At 48.1% G+C, this 20,148-nt stretch overlaps 1 protein-coding gene across 2 annotated transcripts in view; it reads left to right on the top strand.

Annotated features, from left to right (window-relative positions):
- Positions 1 to 3,236, top strand: part of LOC142576671 (2-Hydroxyacid oxidase 1-like) — a 229,103-nt gene extending 225,867 nt beyond the window's left edge. For both annotated transcript variants that reach the window (XM_075686901.1, XM_075686900.1), the window contains one exon: positions 2,360 to 3,236. In XM_075686901.1, coding sequence (XP_075543016.1) covers positions 2,360 to 2,480 — 121 coding nt within the window. In that variant the 3' untranslated portion in view covers positions 2,481 to 3,236. The remainder of the gene's footprint in view (positions 1 to 2,359) is intronic.
- Positions 3,237 to 20,148: the final 16,912 nt, after the last annotated feature.

Genomic DNA, 20,148 nt, shown 5'->3' with positions numbered 1-20,148 from the left:
TCCCTATTCTTGCAAGCTGTCACTAGCACTACAGAAACCGCGCCACCGCGCTTCCGGCGACACTATCAGTTTCGCGTGACGCAGAACGCAGCACGTTGGATAATTAGAGAGGTTTTGTTCAACCAGCCAAGGCAGCGCGCACTGAAAGTAATCATCCGAGAATACGTCGCGCGCTGCGACGTGATGCGATTGCAATACATCTGTAAACGGTGGCGCAAATCAGACGACTGTGCAATGTTTCGAAGAAGGATGACGGTGCCAACGCAACACACACGGCTGCAGAACAGAATGTGGCAGCCTAGAGTCGCATTTTCACCGGAACGCGCAAACTTGAAATCACATCTGCAAAAATATGCCAGTGTCGTCTGCTGTCAAAGGTCGTTGCCAACCTTGAACACCTTTGCTCCGCCGAACGGTTGCCAGCTGTCAACAGGCCGCGTCGCCCAATAGGAGTGCGCGTGCGTTCCGCTCGTGCGGATTGAGCGTGCATCGAATTTTGCGACACCCTCCGCCTTTTGGGCGTCCGCACGCGGGCGGACGAGGGCGGAACGGACGGGCGGACTGACCATGTACGGGCCCTTAACGCCATGGGGCGGCCTAGGAGTGTTCCTACTGCCGAAAAAGAGGCTGCGCATTGCGAAGCTAGAATTGCTGCGATGCGGGAGAAGGAACAGCGGGCCCATTCCCACCTACTTGGCCAGAGAGGCCGAAGCCAAGAGGTGGCGACTGCGCGAAGACCCAGAATACGCCAATCGAGGGAAAGCCAGGATCGCTGTGAAGCATCGACGATTACGCCAAGACCCTGCAGTGCGGAAGGCCGAGTACGAGCGACGCCGAGCTCGCGCTTCAACCCGGGGCGCCGACGCTCGGTTTCAACGTGAGTTCCTCTCCTTGGAGTTTGGACATTCCTGCCGAGTGTGCTATCGACTGTGGTTTGACTCCAACCTATCGACGCTCAACACGGTTCGGTCTGTCGAGAAGCATGCACAAGCATGTCTATGCCGCGAGACATCTACCCGGAGGCCAGTGACCATGACAAGATGCGGCTGTGTAGGACCTGTCGAGAAACGGGGAAGGTGCCGCAGTTTGGCGTTGATGAGTCTACGTTGATTAAGGTTGATGAGCCTACGTCGCTCAATAAACGGGCAAGCTCGCACTCGGCCCCGCGAGCTGGCCGAGCATTGGGGCTAATAATTGGCGAAAACTACTTCAGTCCAAGTTTAAATCTAGCAGCAGCCAAGTTACAACCCTAAAAATTAAATTAGGGGGTTTTATGTGCCAAAACCATTTCCTGATTTTAAGGCACGCCGTAGTGGGGGACTCTGGAAATTTCGACCACCTGGGGTTCATTAACGTGCACCTAAATCTAAGTACACGGGTGCTTTCGCATTTCGCCCCCATCAAAATGCGGCCGCCGTGGCCGCGATTCGATCCCGCGACCTCGTGCTCAGTAGCCCAACATCATAGCCACTCAGCAACCACGGCGGGTAGTCAAAGCCTTAGCAACTACCAAGTTACAACCTAGCAGTAACCGGAATAGCCCGTAATCGACAAGCTTTGCTGTGTCAAACCTCGCGCGACCGAGTGCTAGCTTGCCCGTTTTATTTATTAGTTGTTTTTTTTTTGCTTGTAGAGTAACAGATTGGAACAACTTAGAAAAAACACATATATGTAGCGCTAATGATGTCGACTATATATATATATAAATATATATATATATATATTTATATATATATATATTCTGGCTATATTTTTGGGGGGTTTCTAATAGACTGCTTGTTTTTACTGCCGTATTCTTTCTTGATTTCAATTTTTATTTTCCTGGCTTTGGCTATATATTCTCCTTCTTAAGTTGTTTCCATGTTCAAGCCTTTTGTCCTATTGGTGTAGCATTTATGTACTTATGCTTTTCGTTTTTGTAAACAACTTGTGTCCCTCCTACTTGGGCTCTTATTTGGCGTGCGGTATGTATATAAATAATCATTTAAAAATATATATTTGCAGCAACTTCATTGTTTTTGTTGTAATAAGTATGGCAATGTATTGCTTTCATTATATTGTATATTTGTATTTAATTAGTGTGTGTGTGTGTGTGTGTGTGTAAGAGGGAATTGACTACTATGTTCTCCTGTGTGCTGTGCCTTCACGTAAATTATTGCAATACCAGAAATACGTGGCGCACTAGGACATCGATGGCAGCATTTTACAATGACCTATGCATCCTTCTTTCCCTGTAACCACAATGAATTCTCTTGTCTTTGATTATTTCACTGATTTCGCCTGCACAGCAGTTGCTTCCATGAACTTTGCTGTTCCGTTACGCGCAGCAGCTAATACGTTTGCTCTCTCGCACTCGCAGGTTGCCGCACCACATCCGATCTGACGCCAGACCTCGTGGTTCGCGAAGAACGCTACTCCAAGCTCTAACTTGTTTTTTTTTCTCATACATATTTGAATATAAAAGCGAACGTCCAATTTGATAAAGCCGAAAGTTGTACATGTTGGAATGGCATACTTGCTCTTGGAAAACGCAATCATACACGTAAAGCAAAACAAGAAGCGTGTATGTTCATTAGTGTTGCGTGAATTATTGCGCTTTCTATTAGCGAGAATGTGAAAGCAACATGGATTTATTGCGATAACCGTTACACGGACACTCCAAAGGCATTTTTACCATTGACGTCGCCGTGATGCTCCGTATAAAGCCCAAGGGCGATAACACCGTCGCCGCAGGTCACGTGCTGCGTGTTCGAGTGAAAGCGTGCGAAATTGACCTGCGATCCTTAGCTCCCTTCACTTGTAAGTAGAGTGCGAGGGGAGCCGATGATCGCGGCTCAACCTCACGCACGCAAGGAGGAAAGCGGCAGGAAGTGCGCCGTCTTCCGTCGCCGCTAGGTTTCGGAGAGAGGGGAGGGAGGAGGGGGGGGGGCGTTGTACTGCGCATTCCGCAGCCGCGCTTGCCACATCTTGCCAGCGATCTGCGTTGCGGGCAGTCTAGGTATTTTGAGGGCTCATGCCTTCGTAGGTGCTGCGTTGTCGCCGCTCCGCTTTGGTCACTTGGCTCGCTGCTGCTGCTGCGCTTCCTCACTCCATCGTTTCGACAGCGGCTGTCCGCGCTTATCTAGTGTGATGTGTTCATGTTTGCCCGTGTGCGCTAAAACACACTTGTTAATTTGGTTAGTAAGCGAATGCTTGTAACTTTACACGGCCGATAAAACTACTATTCTTGCTTTGTATAGCTGTCTATTACTTTGTTATCTCAACCGGTGCTTTGCCTTTTGGGCGAAACTGCAACTGAAACTGCAACATGAAAACTGCAACTGCAACATGAAAACAAATACCGAGGATTACTCGATGGATGTTCTGGGAAGGCATTGGACGCAGTGTCTGCAATCGTGACATTTTACAAGCTCAAGTTGAACAATGAATTTTACATGTGGGATGCTCTAGAAAATTTGTTCTAATAAAGGAACAAACAGGTTGGCGTTGGGACGCGTGCCGCCCGAAATGAATCTTCCTACGTGAGGACATGACGGGTGGACGAGATGTGAGGTCCATTGAATTTCCCTGCACTTTCTGAGCTAGTTCATGAGGTGCCGCATTTTGCTATTCGTTTCAGCAGTTCAACATCACGGCATCTGCAAGTTGCCATTTCCTTCTCAGTGGCGGTTTCATCAGAGAGTTAGTGCAGCGGTCGTGCAGGCGGTGCCTTACTGGTTCCACACTAGTCAGAATTGAGACTTAACTGGCGGGAACTCGTTGAGGAAGTGCAAGCCTAGTGCAATGCACCTGCAAACATGCAGTAGCAGACGACATGCAGCAGTTGACTAACGACGCTGTCCACTTGCGATACCACTTACTGGCCAAGAAAAGAATGAGGCTAGTAAATTGTAACATTCAAGCATAACTTTAGCTGCCCAGATGATACGTTGTGAGAGTTTGCAATATGACATTTTTAGAGCGAAGTTGTATATGGCGATTTTCGTGCATTTTCGTTCTCCGTCAACAAAAACTGTCATTATCAATGGCTCATACCCCCGTAAGCAGCAAAAAATACAATAGCTCATAGCTCCATAAGGGAGATGCTCCAAGCATTCAGCCAAGTGAAGCGAGCGAATAGTGCTTACATTCTTTCTAATCACGCGTAGAACATACAGAACCCCATGTCTAAAACTGTGATCATTAATGGCTCCTACCGCCGTGAGCAAGCAACAAATGCAGTGGCTCATAGCCCCGTAAGGTTCATGGATATTCACTTTGCGTGCATTACTTGCGATAACACTACTCATGCTGCTGTTGTCGGTGATCTCAATGTGTATGTGTCGGGAAAAGAAAAGGAGTGGTTAAACCTTGATCCGCGTCGGCCATGTTTACGTTCGCACCGCCCTCTCTTTGTCATTGTTCAAAGCGCTTGCGTATCTATTTCCTTTCCTTCCACTCTCCCGTACTGGCGGTCCCGTCGAAAAATCACGCGTGCCTAGTTTCCTCTGGCTCCTAGGGGCAGCGGCTCCATCGTTCATGCGAATCTAATAAAACATCACGGTAAATGAGCTCGCATTCTTGTTGAAGATACTGTTTCACCTAAATGTCGTGGGCTAAACAGCGTCACTGGTCATCCGCCTTCGCAGAATGGATTGGCTGATGACGTGTATTTTTTAACCTCAAGAAAAATTCTTTCGGTAATGTATCGTCCCTACTTCAAGTAGAAATTAGCGACGCAAACTTCTGGGGCGGCGCTCGCTTGTATATTGGCTATGATCTCCCTTCCGGTTTCATAAACTTTACGGGCAGCCCACTTTGTGATGTATTAACCAAACATTCAGAAAGCGCGCTGTATGCACAATCGCTTCTCCATGCTCTATCCCCATTGCTACCCGGAAGGAGCAGACGACAGTCGTTGCAGCAATTTTCGAGAATGCGGCAGTTATTTTGAGTAAAAAGAAAAATGCGGCAGTTATTTGAGTGAAAAGCAAAATTAATATTCTTGTTTACCATCGTGGGGATAGTTAATTTCCTTTCCCTTTATCCTCTGCTAGCTTGAACTCCACTTAAGGAGGGAGCGTCTTTAGGTTGCGAAGCGGGGCCCCTCGACGATTCGAGTGCACGGTGGCAGCGCGAGGCTAGGGCCGTTGTCCGGTACAGAGATGCTTCGTTCGAACGCCAAGGCGTCTGTTTCGGTCCAAGGCCGATCCGCCGCTCTCCCCACACAACCAAAACATGACTCTTTAAAACCTCAGTTGCACAAAAGAGTCACAAACCAGTCAATCACACATGCAGGTTCACACCATTGCAACCAATAGTACGACAACCTTCGTGACGTACACGGCATTGGTGGAAACAGTGGCACAACTTACAACACGCAAGGGGGGTAGGTTTGCTCAAAGACACGCGCCATCGGCCTTGATGTCCTCCGCTTTTCTCCTGCAAGAAACCGCCACGCTAGCTGCTCGAGAATGTTCCCTAGAAACCTCGCTCCACACTAAATTGGGACCCGATGACGGTCTCACACAAAAGAATCCATCGGTTCTAGCCGGTTTAGTGGTCGTAAAAATACCGCCATTTCCACAAGGCATTCTCAAATGGCGCGCACGGATGCCAGGCAATGACACTGTAACCGGCAGGACATGTGTCGCGTTGCCTAACTTCCATGACTATGCTTCCCCATCTGGCGGCGAGGCCCACAAACAAACTTAGTTGTGACCGAGAAGGTCGACGGGACATGTGGGAAGCGCGTAGGCGTTAGCGGCGGTGGTGACCCCACACACCCCTTCCTCTTATCTTCTAGCCCGTCTCCCCGAACGCTCCCATTAGGCTCGGACCGTCTCCCCTAAGCCCATTTCTTTCTACGCGTGGGTTCCTCCCTCACTTCCTCTTCGCAGAACCGACCCACGTCCTTCGTTTCCGGTCATTGGCCAATACAACAGCGTGTGAAATCGTCCTGCGCTTTGCTGTGCTCGCATAAATTGGGCAACGCAACAACAGCCACACCAACTCCACAACGTCAAACTGACTAGAGGTGCGAGCATTGTGCAAGTGGCTGAATTATGCAAGTAAATATTGTTTATGTGTTTTAATTGCTCAACTGCTTTTAATCAAACTATAAAGTAAGAAAATATATTACTACTGTACTCTCCGAACAGAATTATATTTACTGAGATTTGGCTCCATCCAGAAATATCTCGCTGAGAAAAATTTCCTCACTGGCACAAATTGCTGCGTAGATATTGAATCTGGCGCAAATGCGAAGAAAACGCGATGATCCATAGTCTATGCCTTTCAACGACAATCTGGAATAGCAAACGATCAGAGTACCTGAAGTTATAGTGAGCCTACTGAAATTTCACCATTAATATGGTGAAACCGGATAAGTATACCCGTACAAAAAATATTGAGAAGGCATTGAATTATCATTGGTCAATGTTCAGTTTTTCATTGAGGAATTGTGGAAATTTTGTTGGAGAATTGTTGGGCTGAGTGTTGAGTGGTCTTGAATATTGGCCACTGAAATTTAATTGAAACACCATTGGGTGGCTCAATGTTGAATAATTGTTAAGTTACCATTTAAATTCCATTGCGCTTAAACGGCTCGTTGTGTTTTTGTTGAATGGTCGTTGGGTTACCATTGATGCTGCATTGAACTGAGGTTGTGGTAGTTATGTTGACCTGTTTTTGAGGTATTCTTGTCAAAGCACTGAAAAGTACATTGTGGCCCAGTTGAGATGGCATTGAGATTTCAGAAGTCGCCATTGAAATATGATTGACATTTCGTTGGGCTAGTGGATTTTTATTCATATATCGTAATCCCTTTGCTATTCACACTTGCATGCCCCCGGTGCCTGCTCATAACTTTCACAAGCAAAGGAGAGACTGATCAATTTGAAGTATCTTTATTTACACTAAAGATGTGCGGCCATGAAACATTACAGTACATAAGGCACCACTACGTCGAACCTGGAGACATAAGCTAGTACCTACAGCACTCTTAACAGTGTAAGTACATCTGAAAAACCTATACGTATGAATTCAATCAAAACGATTATTGTGGTCTTCACTTGCGACTTAAGTTTATGACTAAAAGGCAAAGCGACTCAAAAGGCAGGGCTCAAGCATACCCTTCTAACAACCAACTTTGAACTCATGAACACTTGAAGCTGCTTGCATGTGAATACACACAAGACATTTGAATACGTTACATTTAAATGTTTCGCACACTAACCCTTCACAGGAACAGTTACGGCTGACTGTGAGAAGGCAAAATAACAGACCTAAAACAAATTACTTCACGTAAATATTGTTACGGTGAAGGGAAGGAAGAAGTTCGATTGGACGAGAGGAAGACGAAGTCTGGCAGTTGCCTGAACGCCATTAACCCCATTTGTAAATATACATTATTTTACACTCGTGGGCCTGCTTTCTTCCTGCAATATTTTAGCGGAAGGTGCGGGGTACAATCACGGAACTTCGCAACGGACGTCATCTACCTGCCGCCACAATGGCAAATCAACCGACACAAGCGACAACGCCTCAGAAGCCCGTGCCAACGGTCATCCTCACTCATCCGCGGGACCCAGGGACATTTTGTGGCACGGAAAACGCCGAGGTCAAAGACTGGCTTACGATGCACGAGCGAGTGTGCGACAATAACAGGTGGGATCCAACAATGATGCTAGCAAACGTGATATCTTATGTAAGAGGAATTGCGAAGCAATGGTACGACACACAGGAAGCTGACCTAACGAGCTGGGATGTCTGCAAAGAAAAAATGCGGGACCTATTTGGCAGACCTGTTGGTCGTCAGCTGGCAGCAAAAAAAGAGCTTGCGTGCCGCGCTCAGACGTCCACAGAATCCTATGTCATGTACATACAGGATGTGCTGGCCCTCTGTCGCAAGGCTGATGACAACATGACCGAGGCAGACAAGATTGGTCACATACTGAAAGGTATTGCAGACGATGCATTCGATCTCCTGATGTGTAAGGATTGTGCCACTGTCGATGCAATTGTAAAGGAGTGCCGGCGCTTCGAACAAGCGAAGGGCCGCCGCGTCACTCAACCTTTCGACCGATTGCCCAATACCGCCGCGACATCTTCTTGCGAAGAGCCGCCGCGGTTCGTTCAGCCCGCAGGACCGGAAGATATCACGCGCATCGTTCGCCGTGAGCTTGAGGCCATGGCTCCGGCTCCAGTTCGTCCCGACTGTCGGGAAAGCGTGCCCGCTATTTCCCTAATACAAGCGGTCGTTCGGGAGGAAATAGCAAGTTTGGGCATTCCATCTCTCTGCTCGGTCCGCCATACAAACGCCTACCAGATTTCTCGGGCCGCTCGCTCCCAGACGCGAAGCTTTCCGCCACCTTGTCGAAACCCAGCTGACTGGCGCACACCGGATGATAAACCCATCTGCTTTAATTGTTCCGGTATTGGACACATCGCCCGTCATTGCCGCAACCACTAGTCGTCGCCTCCTCGGTGGTCGTCTCCGAGTCACTACCGCCAAGTGCCAGACAATCGCACTTTCTCCCCCTATACGCCGACTAGGAACATCAACGCCGACAGTGCTCCACCAAGATCTAGCATCTCCCCGTCTCCGCAAGGTCGTAGGTCCCGTTCGCCTCTCGTTCACCGCTCTTCGTCCCCTTCTGCAACCGGTCGCTTCGCTTCGGGAAACTAGGCGATGCAGCTCCCGGAGGTGAAGCTGCAACTCCAACCCGGCCAACAAATCCTCTGTTGACCCTGCCTAGATGTGGAAACCTACTGGACATTGACGTTGATGGCGTTCCTGTTAGATCGCTCGTTGATACAGGAGTGCAGCTTTCAGTTATGAGCGCTGCTCTTCGGCGAAGGCTCAAAAAGGTTCTGACACACACCGTACCGTGCACTGTGCGAGTCGCCGATGGGAGTACTTCACCTGTCCTTGGAAGGTGCACAGCACCTGTAACCATTGGGGGCCATTATACCGTTGTTCCATTTATCGTCCTTGAACACTGTCCGCACGACCTAATTCTCGGCCTCGACTTCCCTTCGAAACATTCTGCCCAAATTGACTGCTTCGCAGGTGTTGTACAGTTGGATCTGCCACTTCCTGCCGACACAACAACTTGTGCTTCACACCGCTTATGTTCTGCTGAGTTTGCAAGGCTGTCTCCACAAGCGGCTACAAATGTCCTCCTGACGCCCTGTCCTTCCGTACCTGATGGCGAGTACGTCGTTTCGCCGCTTACTGACGTGCTTTTGTCGCGCAATATTGCCCTGCCGAGCACCTTAGTCCGTATCCGCGAAAACTGCACTCGCATGCCCATCCTCAATTTTGGATTTTCGTCGCATGTGCTGCCACACGGTATCGCCATAGCGCATATCACTCGTTTGGAAGAATTTGAGGTTTCTTCTTTGACCTCTGGATCCTTCCTTAGTACCAACAGACCATTGTCACCCACTCCTCCGTACTCGACGCCTACGGACGATGTTTCTAAGATGATCGCCCCTGACCTTCCTTCCGAGCAAACAGCAGCTCTTCGTCACCTCCTGTCATCTTATCGGGACATCTTTGATTTGGACGACCGTCCACTTGGCCAGACATCTGTTGTCACGCATCGCATCAACACCGGTGACGCCAGCCCCATTCATAGGCGGCCATATCGTGTCTCCGCAACAGAAAGGGCCATCATACAGAAAGAGGTAGACAGGATGATGGACAAGGACATCATTCAACCTTCAAGTGGGCATCACCAGTTGTCTTAGTAAAGAAGAAAGACAACTCGTGGCGCTTCTGCGTTGACTACCGTCACCTCAACCGGATAACAAAGAAGGATGTTTATCCCTTGCCTCGCATTGATGACGCTCTTGACTGCCTTCGCGGATCCCAATATTTTCATCAATTGACCTTCGCTCCGGTTATTGGCAGATTAGCGTCGATGAGATGGACCGCGAGGAAACCGCCTTCGTCACACCGGACGGTCTGTACCAATTTAAAGTCATGCCCTTTGGATTATGCAATGCGCCAGCTACATTCGAGCGCATGATGGACTCTCTTGCGCGGCTTGAAGTGGTCTACATGCCTCTGTTACCTTGACGATGTGATTGTGTTTTCGCCGAACTTTGAGAGCCATCTGCGGCACCTCACAACCATACTCTCCGTGTTTCGCGGAGCTGGCCTTTAGCTAAACTCCTCCAAGTGCCATTTCGGTCGCCGTGAAATTACCATGCTCGGCCATCTCGTAAATGCCGCCAGAATGCAACCTGATCCACATAAAGTTCACGCCGTGCGAAATATTCCTGTACCTTGTTCCACAAACGATGTCCGTAGTTTTCTGGGCTTATGCTCTTATTTCCGGCGATTTGTGAAAAATTTTGCCGACATAGCTCACCCTCTCACTGACCTTCTTACGAAAGATGTCTCTTTCTCTTGGAGACCACTGCAGGAGAAAGCGTTCTCTACCTTGATTGAGCGGCTTACAACTTCCCCAATTCTGTCGCACTTTGACCCTTCTGCGCCCACTGAAGTACGAACTGACGCGAGTGATCATGGCATCGGCGCTGTACTCGCTCAGCGTCAACAGGGCCAAGACCGCGTCATCGCTTACGCTAGCCGCCTTCTTTCCACGCCCGAGCGAAATTACTCCATTACTGAGAGAGAATGTTTCGCGCTCGTATGGGTGGTCGCGAAATTTCGGCCGTACCTTTTCGGTCGGAGCTCTGCGTCCTAACCGATAATCAGGCCCTCTGCCGGCTCTCCTCTTTGAAGGACCCAACTGGACGACTTGCACGTTGGGCCTTGCGTCTTCAAGAATACACATTTTCTATTACGTATAAATCAGGGCGCCTGCATAAAGACGCTGACTGCTTGTCCCGCAATCCCGTGGATCAACCGGACGATACCGATGCAGACTCGGACATCAGTGTTCTATCCCTCTCCGGCTTCCTCCATATTGGCGACGGGCAGCGCAAAGATCCTGTTCTTCGAACACTTAAGGAACTCGTAAGCTCCTCGCCCAATGACCCGTCCCTCCGGATGTTCACCTTGCGCGATGGAACTTTATGCCGTCGTAGCGTTCGTCCTGACGGTCCGGAGCTCCTCCTAGTCGTTCCCAAGCACCTTCGAATAGCCGTGCTCCAGCAACTTCACGACGCTCCTACTGTTGGACATCTGCGCATCACTCGCACATACGACCGCCTGCGGCGACGCTTCTTCTGGCCCGGTATTTGTCGCTCTGTGCGCGGTTATGTCGCTTCTTGCGACCTGCGTCAGCGCCGAAAGACGCCTGCTATGCCTCCCGCTGGTTTGCTGCAACCAATTGATATCCGTACAGAGCACTTCTTCCGCGTGGGCCTCGACCTCCTTGGCCCCTTTCCAATTTCCATCAAAGGAAACAAATGGATTGCTGTAGCAACCGATTATGCCACGAGGTATGCCATCGTACGAGCGCTACCAACCAGCTGTGCTACAGATGTCGCCGACTTCTTAATAAAAGACGTCATCGTGCACCACGGCGCCCCTCACCAGTTGCTGACGGATCGCGGCCGCTACTTTTTATCGAAGGTAGTCGATAATCTGCTCCGATCCTGTTCTACAGAACACCAGATTGCTACCGCCTACCACCCTCAAACAAACGGCCTCACCGAGCGACTCAACCGCACACTTAACTGAAATGCTCGCCATGTACGTTTCCGACGATCACCGCGACTGGGACGTCGCTTTACCATACATCACTTTCGCATACAACTCGTCCCGTCACGACACTGCCGGATTTTCAACATTTTACCTGTTGTATGGCCGCGACCCCACCTTGCCCTTTGATACGTTGCTACCTTCCGCAGTACAATCACTTAGCACTGGTTACGCTCGCGATGTTATTGACTTAGCCGCCCCGGCCCGAGAAGTCACCCGTCATCGCCTCACAGTCTCGCAAGCTTCTCAAAAGCGACGCGACGACCTTCGGCACCGAGAGTCCCATTTTTTCACCTGGTTCCCTTGTCCTTCTCTGGACGCCTTCACGTCGCGTCGGCTTGTCGGAAAAACTACTTTGCCGTTATTCTGGTCCGTACCAGATCTTGCGCCAACAGTCCAACGTGACATACGAGATCGCTCCAGCCGGTCAGCCTTCAGTGCTTCCCAACGTCACCAGCGATGTTGTTCACGTCACCAGGCTCAAGCCTGTGTCCCCCCATTAAGTGAGGCTGTATAACTTAGTATGTTTAAAAAGTACGAATTCTTGCATACCTAAAGGCATGTGCCATGTCATGCCTTGAATGGACGAAATTCATAAATCTTACACAAATGAAGTTACCATCACTCTTATTGGCTTCCTCAGGGGACTCCTTGAAGTTGAACTAGAACAATGTACATCAGTGTTAAAAACAGAGAAGACAAAACCCTATAGCGTTCTTCCTGAAAAAAACAGCGCAAATATTTCATGTATCAAGTCTATGGACACTTCGCCAATTCGGTGTACATTTATATTCGACAACCACCCAAACAGAGAAGGATGAATTAAGGTAGGAACACACATGAACACCGACTCAACTAGAAGTTTATTCGTGAAAACAAAGATTTTAAACACATTGGCCAACTTCACAAAGAAAAAGGCATGGATGTGCAGCAGAAACAGCCCGGCACAAGAAAAAAAGAACCGAAAAACATGTCCTGTAGAACAAACATGTGCGTCAAGAACAAAAAAGCACATGAAAACTGAAAGGTTTGTCCTGTAAGTGATATTAACGAGAAATAGTGCAGCAACTCTTTCCCACTAAGGGTCACAGAAATCTTGCTTATGAATTTTTCTTCGTCATCAATAAATAATACTTCCATAAGCCCTCTTGTGTTCTGGTCTTTGTGATGAAACAACCGTTCTTTCTGCTCTATACCTCTACACCAGAGTAGTTCCAGAAGCAATATTTATTGATAACAACCGAAACAAATACATAACCAAGTTATCTGTTGCCCTTAGAGGGAAAGACTTGCAGTTCTCAAGAGTATTTCTCGTTGGGTAGTATCACTCATCGGACAAATATTTCGCTTTTTCGAAATATTTGTCCGATAGTTCTCGTTTTTCACGCACGTTTATTCTACATGACATGGCTTTTTCATATTTTTTTTCTTGTCGCTCGTGGCTGTTTCTGCCACGCATGCACGGCTCTTTACCTTTGTCAAGTTGACCAGCGTCTTTAATACCTCTGTCTTCAAAAATAAACTTGCGCTCGTGTGTGCTCCTACCGATAATGCGATTTCGTCGTCCGTCGTGCGCCTCTGTTCACGCTGCTGTTTCCAGTACGCAGGTATCACTTGGTTAGGCTGGTAAACATTCTCGCAAGCAAAAGGAAATACCTCCCCTCAAAAGGTAGCCCATCCTTTACTACTAAACGCCAGAGCAAATCGAAAGCCTTCACAGCGCCCATGCGGCAGCTAGTACACCACACAGCAGCACAAAAATAGTTAAAAGTCCCACTTGATGGAGAGTGGCAACAGAGAGCCGAGCTTGCTAGGGAATCAGCCACATATCAACGGGTGTCTCTTGCACGACGCCAAGCTGCTGTTGACGTAGAACACTTTAGCATCTGGGCATTTGCTGCATGCGTAGCCTGCGAGAAGGAAATGCGGACAGAAAATGAGATCGCGCGGATTCAGAATCTACCACACACTGCACATAACTACGCACAAAATAGAAGTACACACTATGCTGGCAAGTAAAATTTTGGGACTCTTTACGAGTGCTGTCTAGAAAAGGAAGAAATGGGTTGCTACGGTAAATGTTAGCTAAGACACGCACAGCGATGTTTCACAGCGGCGAGAAATATTCCCGGCTCTCTCGAAGAACAAAAGACCACGCGACAGTGCATAGCCGATACCAAGCAGATATCGAATCTTTGGGTAGAATTCCAGCAGCAGGAATGACCTAAAGATACACCGAGTGATGCGAGCGTGAGCTTGCCTGTACGAGTGAGAACATGTATCGCTTCTATGAAGCTAGCCGCTCCGGCGTGTCTCCGATCATCCCACGCGATTTGCGTGCAGAACGTACCGTAGACGCCCTTGCGCGTTTTGCGCGGTAGCGTCTGCGCAGTGAGCTAGCTTCATGCACGCGTCATTCTTCACTGCGCAAACGGTGCTCGAGGCGACAACGCGCCGAGTGGCGCTCCTTTCGCTTCTGCAAGCAACGCACATTCGGATCGGTCCAGCTCAAAGAGGCAGCAGAGAACGGTGGCATGTTTCGGTTACCGTCAATTAAAATTGTACAGTACGCCTTCAACGGAAACGCGCCGCGCCAGATAAAAATTGGAGGACGCTTAAGCTTCGCCTTCAAGAGTGGAACGCGACAGCGTTCCCGTCGACCTGCCAAGGTGTGTAAGACAATGGGCTACGGCGCAGCGACTACGCGCCCCGCATCGGACGCGGTGAGCGACGAGCAACGCACCGTTCGGCGCGACAACGAAATGTGCGCCTGAGCAAGCGACGCACGCCTGAGCCTTATTAGAAACAGCTCGTTTCTAAGGCAACACCGCGTTCACTAGAGGCGCTTTTGTACCGCTTTGAAGCATCGAACTCGTGGCTCAGTGGTAACGTCTCCGTCTCACACTCCGGAGACCCTGGTTCGATTCCCACCCAGCCCATCATGGAAGCTGCTTTTAACGCGATAGCGTTAAGGAGCTCGTGTCGCAGAAAAGTCGGCGTCGGCGTCCGCGGCGTTGGCCGTGAGCGATAAATCACGGCAGGCACTTCATAAATAAAAAGCAACTTCCAAGATGGGCTGGGTGGGAATCGAACCAGGGTCTCCGGAGTGTGAGACGGAGACGTTACCACTGAGCCACGAGTTCGATGCTTCAAAGCGGTACAAAAGCGCCTCTAGTGAACGCGGTGTTACCTTAGAAACGAGCTGTTTCTAAGGCTCAGGCGTGCGTCGCTTGCTGAGGCGCACATTTCGTTGTTGCGCCGAACGCTGCGTTGCTCGACGCTCACCGCGTCCGATGCGGGGCGCGTAGTCGCTGCGCCGTAGCCCAATACACCTTGGCGGGTCGACGGGAACGCTGTCGCGTTCCACTCTTAAAGGCGAAGCTTAAGCGTCCTCCAATTTTTAATTTCCCTTTATCATTTCTACATTTAAATAGAAAATTAGAAATGAGTTTCCACGGGCCTTCCCTGGCATCTTCCAACTGTGATTAAGAAAAATTTTGACCCTCAGTATCCTTTTCTGTCCTTCGTTGCTCTGGGCAGCTCGTTTGAGTTGTGCGTCTGCGAGCACGCGAATATTTGCAAAAGCATCGAACGTTTTTTTTTTATTTATGAAGTGCCTGCCGTGATTTATCGCTCACGGCCAACGCTGCGGACGCCGACGCCGACGACACCGGCTTTTCTGCGACACGAGCTCCTTAACGCTATCGCGTGAAGAATGCTTACTACGGTAGTTTGGCAGTGATAGGCGATAAGGCGAGCCCGTCGGCGGCTGTGTTCTTTGCCGACGTCGTCACCACCTCTGTTCATTTGTGCTGTGTATCCATGTACATACAGTCACCGCGCGGAAGCTGTGACTAATCGGTTGGCCGTTCTCCGCAAATCCCAAAGAGGCGAAATATATCTTGCGGCGCGCCGCATCATTAGGCGCATCCTAAATCGAGGGGCGCTTATCCGCTACGGCACAAAAGGCGATCACACTAACCGTATGGTATACGATGAGCCACTACGGATTAAAAAAATAATTATGATGTCCTACGTGCGAAACCAACGATCTGATTATGAGGCAGGTCGTAGTTGGGGATTCCGTATTAATTTTGACTTCCTGGTAATTTTTACATGCATACAATGCACAATGCACGAGCGTTTTTGCATTCTGCTCCTTTGGAATGCGGCCGCTGCTGGGTAATATCAACGATCTCGAGTCCCAAATTGTCACGGCGGCCGCCACAGTTACGAAATGCGTAAGCGTGACGTGCAACGAGTGTGGTAAAGTAGCACAGCTGCACACCTGCTGCACAATTATTTGTCGCGGTTCTACTAAGCTCGTAGTGTCAGCCTAATTACCTTGAAAGGCAGCGCGCCTCTCACGTATCGGAACGCGATAACAAGCACTTAGACGGCCCACGTGCGCCCCTATGAATGATGGCGTGCCCACTGTACAAAATTATCACTGCTCAGAGAAGCTGATCCTTATGTACCAATTGTGTTCCCTCATACAAATTAAGGAAAGGTCATTAGACAGGAACAAATGAAGCAATGCAATTTTACGCACGTGGGGCGCCGCTGCCTCTCCGCCTACAATTGTTTCAAACGAAGTGACGGCGGCAGCGAGCGTTAGTATCGCGCGCTTTCGCTCCGGGGCATACGGTTTGCTTGAAGAAAGTGAACGATGTGCTTAACATCTCACGCTTGTCAATGTCAAAATAGAAAAAAGGCTACGTGCCCAAGAAAACGAGATTACTTACCTATCTGCAGAAGTTCGGCTGCGACTGTTTCGGGGTGCCTTCTGTCCAACAGGCATCATGACCTCTGCCGCGCAGCTCATCATAACAGCCAGGCTCGCACATAGTAGCTGGGTCAGTCAACGACTTTAACGGATAAACGTCCCACTTATCGTCGTTAAAGCATTTCACTAAAATGTGCGTCATGATGTCCGAAAAGAAAAAATATTTTCATCAAAAAGCCCGAGGCGTGATCCACCACACAACGGCAACCAACTGAGTCCGAACGCCGTTCACAGCTTCACTATCGTATGGAGTTATAAAAACCTTTGAAACACAAAATAACTTCACGAAAAAAACACTAATTAATCAGTAATAATTTCTCATCCACTAACCTTCATAAAGTTTTAAGAACCTAATTTGTAGCGTAAACAGTAAATACTACGACCAAAATATGCCACCACGAAACTAGCGGTAACGATGTGTACTGTTGCAAAAGTGTGCTCAAAACGAAGCTACAGCGGTTGCAACCGCGTGCGCGCACGCGCGCACACACACACACACACACACACACACCCGAACGCTACCTTGACGTTTGTTGCGCCACCTAGAAATAAAAAGTACTACTAATTTTATTATTTTTTACAAAAGTAACGGTACTAGAATAGTTTGTAGCAACTTCGCAGATGACAAGGTGAGAAGTAAGGTATGATAAGAGTCCGTTACCTGTATCTCTTTCATTTCCCTTTGGTGTTCTTCTATCTAATTTAACATACGGGTCTTGTCCTGCGGGCTTGGGAGACGAGAGGACGACAGTTCGGCGAGGCTCAAATAAATCGCATGCTTCTTGCGAGGCGAGAGTCGGGAGCAGCCACAGATACAGCAATTAGCTGCGATACTGTTGCGGCTGTTTCTGAATCAGAAGCTCTTTGAAGTCAATGGTTATATCGACTGCGCGCTGCGATCTCAAAGCGTGTTCGTTGTTTGATCTTGTACCACGGTCGTTGGATAAAAAAAGCTATATTTACTTTCCCGACAGAGGGTGCGCCGCAGAAAATTCGAAGATCTCTCACGTGCATGTTTGCAGCGTCTGCGCCGCTTGCATCCTACGGTTCCCACAGCGCGTCGGATGCTCGAAGGTAGCGTCGTCGCGTGTCGGCGCCTGTGTTATCGCCGGCCGCGCTGCCGCCGTGTCTACTTTTGTGGAACCCCACATGCGCGTAGTCGTTGTTGTTGTTGTAGCCTGTGGCACGTGTGGCTCCTACCCACGATGGGGGATTGGCCAAGAAATGGGTGGATTATTCCAAAATAATATAGAGCATAAATTTCCTTATATATATGGGAATAGCATTGAATAGGGTTGAATTACCGGCTAAAATAAAATCAGGAAGGTGCTACTGAATGAGTAATAATTAACTTAAAAATAATAAAAAAATAGAATTTAGCAGGGCATTCGTTTAGATTCTGTAAGGAATGTTTGGACAGTGAAGCATACATCCCTGAATCCCAATGTGGACGCCCCGAACGAAAGAATTGCAGGTTCTGTCAAGTCCGGGCCAATTCTTCGAAAAGGTATCTCCAACAATATTTTTCTTAACGCAGCAAAGCGGCGACAAGATATAAGAAAGTGCTGTATCGTCTCCTCCTCCTCCTCACAAAAAGAACAAAGGGGAGAGGGAACCAAACCCGACCTGTGTAAATAGAAATTGAGGGAGGGAATGCGGCAGCGTAATTTGGTGAGGCAGACCTCAAGTATCTTTGTGTAATAAGATTCGGTATGCCAGGGAAATGCCAGGTGTTTATACTCTGGAGAAGCTGTCAAATGTGGGTATGATAAGGCTGATCTAATTGATCTCATCCGAAATCTTGCCGCCGTGATCTGTGCTGTCACTCGTAGAATAGGAAGAACAGGGCCGGCTAGTGATGCATGTGCCAGTGAATCGGCAGTTTCATTAAAAACAAACCTTTATGACTAGGCACCCAAATCAAATGAATACATTGCACATGGGCAGGAACTAGTAAGTGGAAGAGTTTTAGCATGGGTGACTAATTAGTAGCGGTAAGGCAAGAGCATACAGAAAGGGAGGGAGTCAGTAAGAATAGCAGCCGTTGTAATCATTTGGTCTAATTTACGTAAAGCTAGGATTACTGCTAACAACTCGGCCAGAAAAATAGGCACAAAATCAGGCAATCTTAAAGAAAAAGACCAGTCGAGCGCAGGACAAAATATTCCAATGCCAGCTTTTTCCTCGCACTGTGAGGCATCTGTTGCAATGATAATGCTTGTTTCTAGGGTGCTGAGGTGGTCTTGCAACATGGCGTTTAAGATGCCGTAAGGGAGTAGTTTCGCGTGGTTTGGGAAAATGTCATCGAACCTGATCTCAGGGTAATTTGACTGCGTATTATTAGGAAGCCCATCACGAAGTTGCACATTTAGTGGTTCAAGTAATGTTTGCACAAATATAATCTGTGGTCTATGAAACCTGGGCCAATGAACAAGAAAAAATAATTCTGGATCGGAGATGAAAATACTTTGAGGACGGTTTAATGGTGATTCATATAGCGTTAAGAAGGTCTGAACGGTGAGAAGGTGAAATCGGCATAATATGGGTGGGATTCTTGCTTCCATGTGTAATACGGCATTTGCAATGTATTTTGGGAGGCCTAAGCACAGACGTAGTGCCTCTCGTTCTAACAAAACTGGCGGCCGCACCTTGTATGATGGAACACCTAAGAATAAAACACATCCAAATTCTAACACCGGACGAACGTACATTTTATATACCATCAAGAGGGATTTTCTGCGCATACCTGTTCTTCGATTGCTTAACTTGCGCAAAATGCCCATTGTACGAGCTCCTTTGGTCGCAATATATTCAATATGCGGCCGCCAGTTAAGATTTCCGTTGTAAATAACTCCAAGGTACTTTAGTATTTCTACTTGTGGGATATCTTCGAGATGGTAGTCCAGCGATGTGTATACTGGGTCTTTAACTGGAAAAACAAGTATAGCACACTTATTAACATTCAGGTTTAAGTGTAAGCTATCCAGCCAGTGTTCCAGTTCCCTTAGATACGACTGCAAAATTTCGTAAAGAGAGTACATGTCACTAGCCATACCAAAAAAGGACATGTCATCAACATAAACGTAGGTACTGATTCCTGGGTGAACGGGGATTCTGCTCTGTAAAATATTAAATAATACTGGTGAGAGTACCGATCCCTGAGGCACACCTCTTGTTTGCTTATGTTTTCTAGAAGAATAGCCGCTTCGAAAGCAATAGAATTCCCTGTCTTTTAAAAATTCATGCACCCATGCTACAATATAGCCTGGAAAACAATGGCTCTGTAACCGATTTGTTAAAATTGTGTGTTCAATGCTGTCATAGGCTTTACATATATCTAAGGTAACTAAAGCCGCGTATTGCTTTTTTCTGTCTGGCGATGTCAATTCGACTTTCAAGGTCTACATGCGCGTGCCATATTGAATAGCCAGATCGAAATCCAATTTGGCAAGGACTCAACAATTGATTTTCGACAATAAACCCTGTTATGTGTCCAAGAAGCACTCTTTCAATAAGTTTCACTATGTTTGATGTCAACGCAATTGGTCTGATGTTGTCGATAGTGTACCCTGCCCCTTGCTTTTTAAGTAACGGAATAATTTTGGCGATCTTCCATTCTTGTGGAATCCATGCATTGCTAACAGAGTAGTTTACCAAGTTCAGAAGCTCACGTGGAGCTTCTTGAAAGAAAACATTTAAC

The sequence above is a fragment of the Dermacentor variabilis genome, chromosome 3, assembly GCF_050947875.1.
Source record: "Dermacentor variabilis isolate Ectoservices chromosome 3, ASM5094787v1, whole genome shotgun sequence".
Lineage (NCBI taxonomy): Eukaryota > Metazoa > Arthropoda > Arachnida > Ixodida > Ixodidae > Dermacentor > Dermacentor variabilis.
Note: the sequence above shows the minus strand (reverse complement) of the source record. Positions and strands in the feature narration are given on the sequence as shown.